The sequence below is a fragment of the Rhineura floridana genome, chromosome 15 (genome assembly GCF_030035675.1).
Source record: "Rhineura floridana isolate rRhiFlo1 chromosome 15, rRhiFlo1.hap2, whole genome shotgun sequence".
NCBI lineage: Eukaryota > Metazoa > Chordata > Lepidosauria > Squamata > Rhineuridae > Rhineura > Rhineura floridana.
In genome coordinates, this window is record NC_084494.1 from 27,401,624 (window position 1) to 27,415,765 (window position 14,142).

The window sequence follows — 14,142 nt, forward strand, 5'->3', positions numbered from 1 at the left end:
GAGAAGGAAGGAAGCGAAACCAAAGATGAAGGTCCAGGTTGTGGCTGCTTTCCTAGTTATCTGTCTGCTCTCCCTGGGAGCTTCACCCACGGTAAGGATGAACATGGGATTATTGCAGGATGATGGGTGACCAGAAGGTAGGGATGGGGGAGATATTCAATTTCATTCGCCTTTAAAGGTGAGCGTACAAAATTAGCACTTTCCAAAACAATATGTGGAGTGGAACACATCCATCCTTTGAAATCCACACATCGGATCTCTAGACAAGTAATGTGTACAAAAATGCACATGCTTTAGTATAACATACATAGAAATGCAGGTATTTGTGAAAATAACATGCAAAAATGCATTAGGCAAAGTTGCATCCACAAATGTGTTCATTAGGAGAAATTCACACTAAAATGCTGACACAGTTTTAAAAGAAATTTGCAAATGGCCGCAAAAATGTGAACTACATTTAAGAAGAGGGGAAAAATGAGAAACTGACAGAACTGAAACTGATAGATCCTTCCATCCCTACCAGGAAGTGAAGGAATTAAAACTGAAACTCACAGATGTACAATGTTGGTGCCAATGTGAATCTTGTTCCTAAGCTAATTACAGCACAGAGGGTGTTATACCAAAGATAATGGCTGGAGGGGAAAGGTTAATACCTTCCTTCTCCATGCAACATCTTCCTGATCAATGTTGGGCACCCCTGCACTGTTAAATAGTGAGCATTTAGTGTCATCTGTGAATAAGCCCTCATACTGCTCCCTCAGAGCCTCGTTGTACATTGCAGCATCATTGGGCTTTCATATTTCTAAAGAATGACACAAAGGTAACATTTTTCACACAATTTTTGTATCATCATCACAATAATCATTTATTAGATTTTTATTCCACCTTTCCTCCTGATGGCTATACAACATCAGAAATAAAAGCATTACAAAAGTGACTAAATAACTCTATAATCTTTTCACACAATTTTAAATATTATTAATAATAATGATTTAGATTTTGTTCCCAACCTTCTTCTAAAGGGTGCTTTATGAAATTTATGTTTATGAAATTTTCACACCAAATATGATCACCATCTTTTATTAGCTTTTCGTGCTACCCTTTCTCTTAAGGGAGACTGGGGCAGCCATGCAATGTCATAAATAAAATCATTACAAAAATATATAACGAAAAGTACACATTCAAACAATATAAAATATAAGAACTACCAAGCCATTCAAGTACTGAAAACCTGGGTGAAAATGCTGCCGTGTGTGTGTGTGAGAGAGAGAGAGGGGGGGGGGAGAGACAGAGAGAGAGATGTTGGTGCTATGTTAAATTTCTGGATTTCCCCATTGCTTTCTATAGACAGCTCTCCCTCCTGCCCTGGGAGTAAGAAAAAAGAAGAGTGCTATTGAAACTGAAAGCTGGTTCTGGATCCCATACACCAGGTGTGGGGAACCTTTGGCTGTCCAGATGTTGCTGAACTACAATCCCCATTAGAACTTGCAAGCATGGCTAATGGACAGGGATAATGGGAGTTGTAGTTCAGCAACATCTGGAGGGCCAAAGGTTCCCCAGACCTGCCACAGATTAATAGGAACTCATTCTCCAAGTGTGGATCCTTGGCACTATACAGACACAACAGAGCAGCATCAGAGGCTTGGGGAGTCCCAAAGTTTGCAAGCCTTGATATCAGAAGACTATGGCTGTGAACACACTAGTCGCCAGATCAAAGCGTTTCCATTAGTCACTCCTGGAGGGGTAATGGGTTGAACTGCTGATCAGTTGCAAAATCTCTTTGTCTAGTCCTTACGTAGAGAAATTATGTCTGACCGCAGACCCCAACCCAGTCAATGTTGCTCACATCCTGTGATAGTGACCGGGCTCCAAAGAGTTATGTTGCTTTTTCCAACCATCCACCTGACAATATGCTCTTCCTGCCCCTTTTCAGAATGCAGCCAACATTAATATTGGTGGTGGAGGCGACCCTACTATAGAAGGCAACGGCATTGGGGTGAGTACCCAGAATTCCTTTGAGTTCTGAGATGAGCAATATTGCACTTTCCTCCGTCTAAAGTTGGTTTCTCTTTAAACAAGAAGAAAACCTTTCAGCTGATTCTGCTTTCTTCCCTGCACATTTACTGTGGAAAAGACATTCTTTGTTCATTCTCTTCTTACGTGGCTTCTGTACAACACCATGAACAAAGCTCATGGTGGTCCATTCCCCTCTGAGTTTTTTCCTGTGTGCCTTTTTTCTCTCTCCTGGAAAGTTCCTGTGGGGTAACCACATTAGGTCTCATGCAACCAAAACAACCAAGAGTCTTGTAGCAAAACTTTTGTTAGTCTTTATGTTGCCACAAGATCTTAAGGTGATCTTAAACCTTTAAGGTGTTATCTTCTTCAGAGCTCACAAGAGCCAACTTTTTTTTAACTCACTAGAATCACAGCACAATTTCCCCAAGCTTTTTACACTGCTATTCCAACCGATTCTGACCTCTTTAGATAGCTCTAGTCATTTCCTAGGTTGCTGCAGACATTCCTTTCTTTGGGGTCTGTCTCTCCTCTCTGGGAAGCATCTCTGACACTTTAACACTTTCCTTTCTTGGACTACGACCTGGGAGACCAGGATTCGAATCCCCACACAGCCATGAAGCTCACTGGGTGACCTTGGGCCAGTCACTGCCTCTCAGCCTCATGAAAACCCTGTTCATAGGGTCGCCATAAGTCAGAATTGACTTGAAGGCAGTACATTAACTTTTTTTTTTTTGAAATTACATTGCCCTAATATCTATTCCCTTTCTTCCTTTCCACCTAAATAGCTGGGGAGGGGCAGAAATCATCATAAGAAGTGTACTGAGGGGGGAGTATTGAATCATTTCCCCACACACACAATCGTCGCAGTGAACACCATCCCAACAATATTTGGGGCTGGGGAAGGGGGAAGTGCCCACCTAACTGCCAAGTGTTCCAGGTCTAGAAGCAGAGCTCATATTTTACTTCGAGTTTAAAACAGAACAGCAGTGTTTGGTTACTGCTAAATTGTCCATCCCCGGAAGAACCTTTTGAGAGGTTATATAACAGTGTTAATGTGCACAGTGCATTACTCAGTGCCAAGACAAAGGAAGGCCCCTGCTCCAAAGAGTTTACTATTTAAAATTCAACACAGGGGAGAGGGGCGATGGAATCGTACTCAAGAGTGAATGTCAAGGATGTGCATTCCGTTTAATGATGCATATTTGTTCTTATTTTTTCAGTAGAGATTGCTATGAGATTAATGGGAAAAATGAACCTCGAGGAGGGGTTTGAACGGGTGCAGAGAGGGTGCGTCACAAAGGTATTGGGGGAGATACTTCCAGTCATAAGGGGCAGCAATGCAGATTTGAGGGAAGGAGGGACCCTTATTGCTGCTAACAATTTCCAGGCAGGCAGCCATAGTCAGTCTTTTGCAGCAAGCACTACTAGCACAAGCCCACAACTTGCATAAATAACAAAGAGTCTCGTGGAACCTTAAAGTCTCACACATTTTGTCTTGCATCAGCTTTCATAGGACCACCCCTGATTAACGCCACATTCAGACCAGAAATTTATTCCACTATTATTCCACTTTAAACAGTCATGTCTTCCCCCAAAGAATCCTGGGAAGTGTAGTTTATGAAAGGTGCTGAAAGCTGTTAGGAAACTCCTGTTCTCCTCACAGAGCTACAATTCTCAGAGTTTTCTGGGAAGAGGGAATGACTGTTAAACCACTCTGACAAACAGTAGGTCTGTGAGGAGAATAGGGGTCTCCGAGCAACTCTCAGCACCACAAACTACACTTCCCATGATTCTTTGGGGGAAGCCATGATTGTTTAAAGTGGAATAAAAGTGGAATATATATCTGATGTGAATGTGGCCAAAATAGGCTGTAGTCCATGAAAGCTGATGCCATAATAAACTTGTAAGACTTTAAGGGGCCACAAGACTGTTGTTATTTACGCTAGACCTGTGCTTGTGCAAGTAGACATTTAATCCAGGGATGGGGAACCTGTGGCTCTCCAGATGTTCCCAGACTTTATTTCCCATCATCCCTGAATATTGACCATTCTGGCAGGAGTAGATGGGAGTCCAACAATCTCCAGAGGGCTAGAGGTTCCCCACTCTTGGTTTAATCCCATCTTCATAAACAGGATTGATGGGGACATAGCACTTTTGCTATGGGGGGATATAATTTTTGTTCTTTGCTGCTTTAAAAATAAATAAGGTAGGTGTGGGCTCCACTGATATTTGAGGATATCCCTAACTAAGTTCATCCCCCTTTTTATTATTACTATTGCAGAACAACTTTCAGCCTGACGGAGAAGTAAGTATCAATGAAGCTTGTATGGCCCATCCAGCCTAGCATTCCTTTATTCACTATTACCACTCACTTCATGGGTTTGAATAACATTTTTTTAAAAAAAAAAAACAAAAACAAATCCCAAACATATTATTCACGATGGGCCCAGCAAGATAGCCATTGGTATTCATATGGAAACATAGGATGGGGAGGAGGTGTAGGAAAGGGTTTTCTTGGGACCCCTGGGGATGTGGGAATTTGTTGCAAGACAATGCAGTTGGGGGCAGTCCCCACACTCAGGGCAAATGTCTCTGAGGTCGGATCCCTCCCCCCTGAATTCTCTAACTTGGACTTCCCATCTGGTAAAGTCAACATAAAACCAACCTGCCCAGCAATATTAACTGAAGATGGACCAAGACGTCTATGCTCCTCAAATTTGTACTATTACAGCCATCCACAGCCTGATGCCCTCCAGATGTTTTGCATTTCAACTCACATCTCTGGGTGGGGGTTGTAGTCCAGAACATATAGAGGATATCAGGTTGGGAAAGGATAGTCTTCATATTACAAGTCAATATTTATCAAGATATTTTATAACGAGTGTCCCCTAACAAGATGGTTAGGGACACTTAGTCCTTGTCTAGTAGCCACTCCTATTGGCCATCCTCAAAAGAAGACTCTCAGCTTCTTCAATCCAATTGTGTTCTTTGTACATCACAGATCCCAACTGAGCAAATGTTGCTCATATTTCCTGAAACAATCTGGGCTTCAGGAAATAAGTTGGTTTTTTCCAGCCAGCCACCTGACAAGGTGTGTTTTCTGCTTCTTCCAGGATGGAGGTGACAACATTAATATTGGCAATGGAGGTAGCCCTAGCATAGGAGGCAACGGCATTGGGGTAAGTGCCCACAGTTCCTTTGCATTTGGAGCCAATCAGTATTGCAGTTTCTTCAGTCAAAAAATGGTCTTGCTTTCATATTATAGCAAACCTTTCAGCTAACTCTTCTTACAGAGACATATAGTGGTTTCAGTGTGTGTAGTGCTTTACTGAGGAACGAAGAAGGAAGGTCCCCATCCCAAGGATCATCCAAAATTCAACAAAAGTAGAGGGAATGGAATTATTGGTAATAAATTGTAATTGCACTCAGTTGTCCAGTAAAGCACAGTTGGGAGTCGTATTGGCTTCTGGATGTTGTTGCACCCAACTTCCAGCAATCCCAGCCAACTTGCCCAATGGTTAGGGATGATGGGAGTTGTAGTCCAACAATATCTGGAGGGCAACAGGTTCCCCATCCATACAGTAGAGGATGCCATAGATTTTATGGAAAAGATGGGCATTGAGGGGGTGCTTGAAGGGATAGAGAGAGGCCACATCACAAAGGTGTTAATTGATTTACGGGACAAATGTGCTGCACTGAAAAAAAGCTTGGGTATCTGAGATAGGGACGGGTGAGAATTTTGAATCAGTTTGCATTTCAAGCAGAATTTATCAAATTAGCAATTTCCAAAACTATCAGAACCGAAACACAGCCATCCTTTGAAATTTGCATTTATTAGAATTTTGGGGTGCAATTCGCCAACTAAACAACATTTACAAAAACGCATATATTAGGGGAAAGTGTGCATAAAAAGGAATACATGAGTGAAAATAATGATGAGTGAAATGATGAGAAATGGCTTGCAAAAACGTGTACCTTTGTCAAAATTGCCTACAAATATGTGTTTATTTGGAGAAATTTGCACTAAAATGGTGGAGAATTGTCATGAGGATTTTAAAAAAAAAAATTGCAGATCGCTGTGGAAATGTAGAGAACTGAATTTAACATTGGAAAAATGAGAAACTGAGAGAACCGAAACAGACAGATCTTTCCATCTCTAATCTGAGGACATTCTTAACTCCTTCTCTCCCCCCCCCATTCTTTTTGTTATTGCAGAACAACTTTGCAGCTGATCCAGGAGTAAGTATCAGCAAGCATGCATAATCCATTGAGCCTAGTTTTGCATTGAAGTATTCAGTATCGCTGCTTATTTTTGGGGGTTCAATTCACTTTTTTCTAATATTTGTTCTTGACAGGCTCAGCGAAAGGGAATCTGACTTAGGCATCTCTTTTTGAGTTGGGAAGGTGTTCTAAATATTTTAAAGATATCAAAATTTGTACAAGGCACCCAACAGGGCTGGTATGCATATGGGAACACTAGCAGCCTTGTACCTGGCGTTGCTCAAGAATTCTAAGAAATGGTAAAAATATCAGTGCAGTTTTGAAAGGTTTAGTCCACTGTCTTGGTCCAAAATGGCATCCAACTGTATCCAAACATAGATGGAAACCCACTCCTCGATCTCAAGGATCATCATGCAAAATTGGGCTAAAATTTGTGTAGTTTTGCAGGGTTCAGTCCACTATCTTGATTCAAACTGGCGTCCAATTGTGTCCAAACAAAACCAAAAAGCTGCTCCTCAGTCTCAGGAATCTTCATGCAAAATTTGGTTATGATATCTTAAGAGGTGTCCAAATGCATGGTGAACAAACAACTTTCCAAAACAGATAGTAGCTTTAGAACTACTGGAGATGTGTGAATTTGTTAGGGAACACTTATGTTGGTGGCAGTCCCCCACTCAAGGCAAACATTTCAGACATTTAAACTACGGAAGTTGCTCCCACAAAATGTAATGATGGCCACCAACTTAGATGACTTTAAAAGAAGATTAGACAAATTCATGGAGGATATGATTATCAATGGCCACTAACCACAATGGCTATGTTCTGTCTCCACTATCAGAGGCAGTATGCCTCTAAATACCAGTTGCTGGGAAGGAATCACAAGTGAGGAGAGTGCTGTTGCACTCAGGTTCGGCTTGCAGATTTCCCATAGGCATCTGGTTGGCCACTATGTGAAGAGGATGCTGGACCAGATGGGCCTTTGGCCTAATCCAGCAGGGCTCTTTTTGTGCCGTTTCCCGCTGAAATACTCATGCTTGGACTTCCCATCTGGTAAAACCAACATACAACCAGGCTTCCCTGTAATGTGCATTCCATATTGGGCTGCCAAACTGAAAATAGAATAGTTCTTTTGTGCTTCTCAGCATTGCCTTATAGAGGGGTTTTTTTTTTTTAGCAGTAGTGAATGTACCCCTTTGAGGTGCACTGTTGTCCTGTTCCATGTTGCGATGACTGCAGCTGTCTTAATCTCATAGTTTGGTGGAAGTATTTGCTTGCCCTCTAGTGGTCAGAATATAAACAACTTTTATAGCTCAGTTCTATGTTGAATTAGGTGTGCCTCATTCCAGTTAAATCAATGGGTTTCAGCTTCACCTGAATCTGCATAGGATTGATCTGGCAGCGCGTGCGAGATTTCTGGCTCAAGCACTGTTGCTTTCATACTCAAAGATCCCAATTTTGGTCCCAAGTCAATGGGAATTGGGACTTTAAGCTACCCTTATGCCAGGGACGGGGACCCAACGTCACTTAAACTGTTGTTGGACTACAACTCACATCACCCCAGACCATTAGACATGCTGGCTGGAGTTTTGCTATATCTGGCATTCCCCATGCTTGCTGCATACTAAGCAATTCAGCAACGGAGGTACTCACTGACCCTTGAGCATTCTACAAAGGTAATACACTCTGACTGCATTGGGCTGAAAAATAGCCTGCTCCAGAGAAAAGGAATCTGTTTTGACACAGATTCAGGATCTGGAGATCTAAGTTCTAAAGCTATTCCTCCTGCAAAGTTGAGGTGCTCATCTGAACACAGATGGTTTAAGTGGCTCATAGAAATTTGGTGGCTTCAGTCACCCAGAGCAACTACAGGGGCAGCAAACAATTATGCAACAGGAATGCTATTATGGCACACAAAGAGACAAAAATACTGTGTTTAGCTCACTGCTAAACCTCTGGCTCGTGAACCTCCAGGACTCTCTAACCAGTCTTTGCGATTCTTCCCAGGCCATGCCCCAAGACCTGGCCCTTTCTGGACCTTCCACGGGTGTTTTTGCCTGGCTGGAATGTGTCCTTGTACTGTGATAATGCCTCTTGCTTTCCTGGGTAGAGAGAGGTGTGTGTGTGCGTTGGGAAGTAGATGTCTCTGGCTTTTGCACAGTTGAAATGTATCCTACGGTGCAAAATGAGGGCCACGTCCATTGATCCACCCGCTTTTGCCTCTGGTCCCACCCACTACTGGCAAGCGGTCCCCAGAAGGTTGCACTTGAGGGCATGTGGCCCTGTGTCTCAGAAAGTTTCCATACCCCTGGTTTAAGTAATAAGCCCGTTAATGGCTGCCAGCTGCTAGAAGCTGTTTGGTCAAGTTGTTCTTTGACTTAATGATTATCACCATCATCTGCCATCACTGTGCAGAGGTAGTTCCAAAATCCAGAAAGGCAGGTCCCTCCCTTGAAGAGCTTTTTGTGCTCTTTTGATAGAATGGCGGCAGCTTCGATGGCAACTCGGTTGGCGACAACAGCTTCAACAACAATGGCGTGAGTACCAGAGATCTGCAGATTGTGCACCAGCTCAGCAGACTATCCTTTCTGGTGGTCCAGAAACTGATTACGGACAAAGCTTTCTGCTTTTAGCATTTAAAAGCTCCTAGATAAATAAGCTGCCATCCCCAATCTGGTGCTTTCTTGAGTTTTTTGTGCTACTGCTCCTATTACCCCTGACCATGCTGGCTGGTACAGATGGAAGCTGTAGTCCAAACCATCTAGAAGACACCATTTTGGGGAAGGCTGCTCCAGAGCAGGGGTGGGATGGGGATCTGTGACCCTCCAGAGGTTGCTGGTCTACAACTCCCATGTGGCCTTCTCAGTGGTGTCCCCACTTATGGAATGTTCTCCCCAGGGAGGCACACCTGGCACCATCTACTTTTAGGCACCAGACAAAATCATTTGGTTTCACTTTTGTGAAGAAAAGTTACTAACAAATCAAATCAAATCAATCAATCGACCAATCATGTCCATGGGGGCTAATGGGAGTTGGAGCCCAACAATTTCTGAAGGGTGATAGATTTCCCCAGCCCTGCTCTAGTGTTATTTCCAGAGGTCTAAAAACTATGAAGGGTATGGACTCCCCTGTAAATCCCTTTCACCATAACAAATATTCCACAGCACCCCTTGGACAGCTCTGACATTGCAAACTAGGCAACATTTTCTGAAATTGAGCAGAATAAGTGGTTAACAGTTGCTTGGGGATATTCCAAGAAGGTCAACAGTATTTAGATTAGTGGTTCTGCAATGTATATTGATGTTTTATTCATGCAACACTCTCACTTAGCAGCTATGGATCATATAGGTAGACAGATAGACTGAGAAATGCACATGAATATGTGTACAAATTTTCATGTGGAAATTGGGCAAATTAAACTTAAGATTGGGAAAAATATTTATTTATTTATTTATTATTTGATTTCTATCCCACCCTTCCTTCCAGTAGGAGCCCAGGGCGGCAAACAAAAGCACTAAAAGCACTTTAAAACTTCATAAAAACAGTCTTTAAAATATTTTAAAACAAAACATCTTTAAAAAACATTTTTTTAAAAAAGCTTTAAAAACATCTTTTTTTAAAAAAGCTTTAAAAATATTTTTTTATAAAAGAAAGTTTAAAAACATATTAAAAAGTAATTCCAGCACAGATACAGACTGGAATAAGGTCTCAACTTAAAAGCCTTGTTGAAAGAGGAATGTCTTCAGCAGGCACCAAAAGGTAACAGAGATGGCACCTGTCTAATATTTAAGGGGAGGGAATTCCAAAAGGTATGTCTGCCACACTAAAGGTCCAATTCCTATGTTGCACAGAAAGGAAGGACCTCCTGATAAGATGGTGTCTGCAGGAGGCTCTCACCTGCAGAGCACAGTGATCGATTGGGTATATAAGGGATTAGATGATATTTTAGGTATCCTGGTCCCAAGCTGTATAGGCCTTTGTACACCAAAACTAGAACCTTGAACTTTGCCAGTAGTAAATAGGCAGCCAATGCAATTGTTTCAACAGCAGGGTGACATGTTGGTGATACCCTGCCACAGTGAGCAGTCTCACTACTGCATTTTGCACCAGCTGCAGCTTCCGGACCAACCTCAAGGGCAGCCCCACATAGAGTACATTACAGCAATCCATCCTGGAGGTTACCAGTGCATGGACAACATTGGTCAGGCTATCCCAGTCCAGAAAAAATGTGAAACTAAGAGAAACCAGAACTGACAGATCCATCCATACCTATTGGTTAGTCTACCTAACACCTAGAACCTAACCATCTACCCAGTGGCCTTATCTCATGTCTCATGGGTGTGTCACCCTGAGTGTACTCAGGATAGGCACAAGGGAAAGAATTAATGGTTTTCCATTATGGATTAACTGCAGTGCTTAAAAAGAAGACGAAGATCTCCACCTCCCCCTAGCTGCATATGTAGAGATAAGGGATGGGAGGATCTGTCAATGTTGGTACTCCCAGTTTCTAATTTTTCCAGTTTTAAATTCAGGTCTTCACATTTCCACAGCAATTTGTGATTTTTTTTTGTAATAAGTTCAGTTCATAGCACAATAGCCAACCAGGGTTTTTTGCATATATATCAAAAAGATATATACACCAAAAAGAGATTAAAAACAATAAAAGATCCTCATGAAAATTCTTCACCTTTTTTGAGCAAATGCCTCCCAATAAACACATTTTGTATGCGATTTTGACTGACGTAAACACTGTTGCAAGCAACGTCTCCTAATATAATGCATTTTGTATGTAATTTCACAAATATACTTTCATGCATATATTTCCCTAATATATGCATTTTTGTAAACATTGTTTGGTTGGGTACAGCACTGAAAAAGTGGGATAAGTGTGATTTTGAAGGATGGCTGTCTTTCAGTCCCCACGTCCTTCCAGAAAGTGTGAATTTGAAAGACTCAGCTTTAAATGTGAACTGAATCAAATTTCTCCCCCATCCATAGAGAGTGACTCATAGCCATTACTTGTTAGTTGCTTGTTACATGAAGGTCTCCAAGCAACTTGCGACACATTTAAAACATAAATGTAAATGTATTATACAATTCAAACAGAACAAAACAACCCCCACGAAGCCACAGGAATATACAAGTGTACTGGTGTAGAAATAATATCTTTTTTTTGTGTGTTTCATTTTTGTCTTGCAGAATACTGATGATGACCCCATAATCTATGTGAGTATTAGCAATTCTGAATTTCTGCATTTTCTCCAACTACAGGATGTAGTTGCATACCAGGGCATGTTGTTTGCAGACACAGAGAATCATTGGCATCATACAGAGGAGTTTCTCCATAAATGGCATAACTGCATCATGTTCTAGTTAAAGTAACAGGGCATGATGTAGCAGTTACAGTGATGAGAACATGATGCAGCTACATGATATAAGTGCCTAGATCATGCCCAGCTGAAATAGACCAAGATCCATCTAGTCCAGAATTGGGATTCCAATGGATAGAGCCCTCTGTGTGCGCACAAGAGTTCTGTTCAAGCATTTGATGAGTGAGTTAAAGCCAGATCTAAAATCTAATATTACTATTATTATCATCAATGGCATCTAAAATATTGTCTTACCCTTTATATATCCAGTCAATCATTGCGCTCTGCAGGTGAGGGCCTCCTGAAGATACCATCTTATCAGGAGATCCTCTCCACACAACATAGAAAGTGGACCTTTAGTGCTGTGGCATCAACCCATTGGAATGCCCTCCCCTTAAATATTAGACAGGAACCATCTCTGTTATCTTTTTGGTGCCTACTGAAAACCTTCCTCTTGCAACAAGCCTTTTAAGTAAAGACCTTATCCCAGTCTGCGCCTGTGTTGGAATTGCTTTTTGAGATGTTTTGAAAGCTTTTTTTGAAAGATGTTTTGTATTAAGATATTTTGAAAGATGTTTTGTTTTAATATGTTTTTAAAGATGTCTTGTTTTAATATGTTTTAAAATCTGTTTTTAGGATGTTTTAGAGTGTTTTTGTTTGCTGGCCTGGGCTCCTTCTGGGAGGAAGGGCAGGATATAATAATAATCTCCATTGGGGCTTTCTCTGCATTGGAAGTTTTACCACTTTTTCTTCTTCTTCTGCAGTATTAGACATCCAGAAACCCATCACAACAGCTGTCCAGATGCCATTCACCATCTTTCTCCCATGCCTTCTTGAGTGACATTGTAGGAGATTAACCTTTTGTTGCTGCTGGTTTTCCCAAAGATCCTTTTGCCAATAAAGAAATCTGACTTTTCAAAAACCAGAAACCAAAACTCAAGTCTCAGTTTCACTCTGTCTCTTTTGGGAAGGGGGGAGGCTTAACGTTGCTGAGAAAGGAAATGCAATAAGAAGTGGACAAGTGAGGACACAGATTTGCATAAAATTTGCCCGTGCAAATTACTTTAATTTAAGTGAAAATACATCTCACCATCATAGGGAAGACTGTGACAAGGTGACCTATGTACCTGCTTGGTCAGATGCCCAGCAGTGCTTCCAGACTATTGCTATTTTGGGGTGATTTGGTTCTCTTGTGCAACAAACCCTTTTCTTCCAAAAATTGGACTTGCAATAAGGAAAGTGTGGGATAACAATCACCTGACATAACATCATGTAACCTTCCCACAAGCAAATCAGAATGAATGCTCAATAAACAGGTTGTCTGGAAGTGATCCAGGAATTAACTGAAGGTAACGCCTATGGCAACAGAAATGAGTGTGCGGGGCACACCACCAGAAATGTTTGATCTGCCATACACCCTTCAGTTCCCTAAAAAGCAATCTTCTGTCTGCAGCCTGAGACATGACATATCATTCGGCAGGGAGTTGATGTTATTTGCCATTTGGGAAATGTGCAGAGAGAGACACCTGTCCCCCAGTATCTGAGAGGTTCAGGGGGTGCCTAAGAACATGCCTAATACTGAGTCAACTCAGTATTGTCTACACTGGGAATGGGGAATTAGCGGCCCTCTAGAAGTTGTTGGGGTGCAACTCCTTCAGCTCCATCCAGCATGGCCACTGGCCAGGGATGAAGCCTGCCTCTGATCCTGTAGGTAGCATATAGCTGCCCTGACTAGTAGCCATTAAAAACCATATCTTCCATGAATTTGTCTAATCCCATTTTAAAGCCATCAAAGCTAGGGAAAAAAGAAGAATTCTGTGGCATGGGTGGGAAGCCAAATGCAACCCTTCAGGCTTCTCTTTCTGGCCCTTGGGACTCTCTGCAAACCAGCTCCCCTCTTCCCGGTCCACATTCCCTTACTGCTTCTGTGCAGTGCCCTCCTTGAGTGCTTTTGCCTGGGTGGCATGTGTCCTTGAATTGTGGCAATGGCTCTGGCTTGCCTGGATGAAGGATGGCTAGTTGGGTTGTTGTTTTTCCATGGCTGGAACGTGGCCTATTCGGCAAAGGTAAGAATCACATCCAGAGCTTGGAAAAGTTACTTTTTTTGAACTACAACTCCCATCAGCCCAATCCAGTGGCCATGCTGGCTGGGGCTGATGGGAGTTGTAGTTCAAAAATGTTAATTTTCCAAGCTCTGATTCACATCTGCTGCCCCACCCACTTTGGCCTTTGGCTCCACCCACCACTGGCATACAGTCCTGGAAGGTTGGCCATGAGGAAACATGGCCCTTGGGCTGAAAAAGGTTCCCCGCTATTAGAAGGAAACATTTGGTTTTTATTTGTGCGAACACATGCTCTCCTGGAACTCTTTGCTCAGTTACGTTCGGGCACAGACGAGCAAGGAAGTAAGCTGTAGAAAGTTGGGTCCCCCTCTCTTTTTTTCCTTCCCGGGCTCACAAATGACACAACACAGGTGCATGTGGGAAGGCGGACAAAATTTTGTTTTTGTTGAAGACTAGTAACTTTAACAACCTGATTG

General features: G+C 42.1%; 1 protein-coding gene across 1 annotated transcript; it reads left to right on the forward strand.

Moving 5' to 3' along the window:
• Nucleotides 1-12,471, forward strand: LOC133370919 (aspartate and glycine-rich protein-like). The gene is made up of 8 exons (XM_061597845.1): nt 1-91; nt 1,934-1,996; nt 4,298-4,321; nt 5,130-5,195; nt 6,232-6,255; nt 8,715-8,771; nt 11,434-11,460; nt 12,368-12,471. The coding sequence occupies exons 1-8, from the start codon at nt 26-28 to the stop codon at nt 12,371-12,373; spliced, it is 333 nt and encodes a 110-aa protein (XP_061453829.1). The 5' UTR covers nt 1-25; the 3' UTR covers nt 12,374-12,471.
• The last annotated feature ends 1,671 nt before the right edge of the window (nt 12,472-14,142 follow it).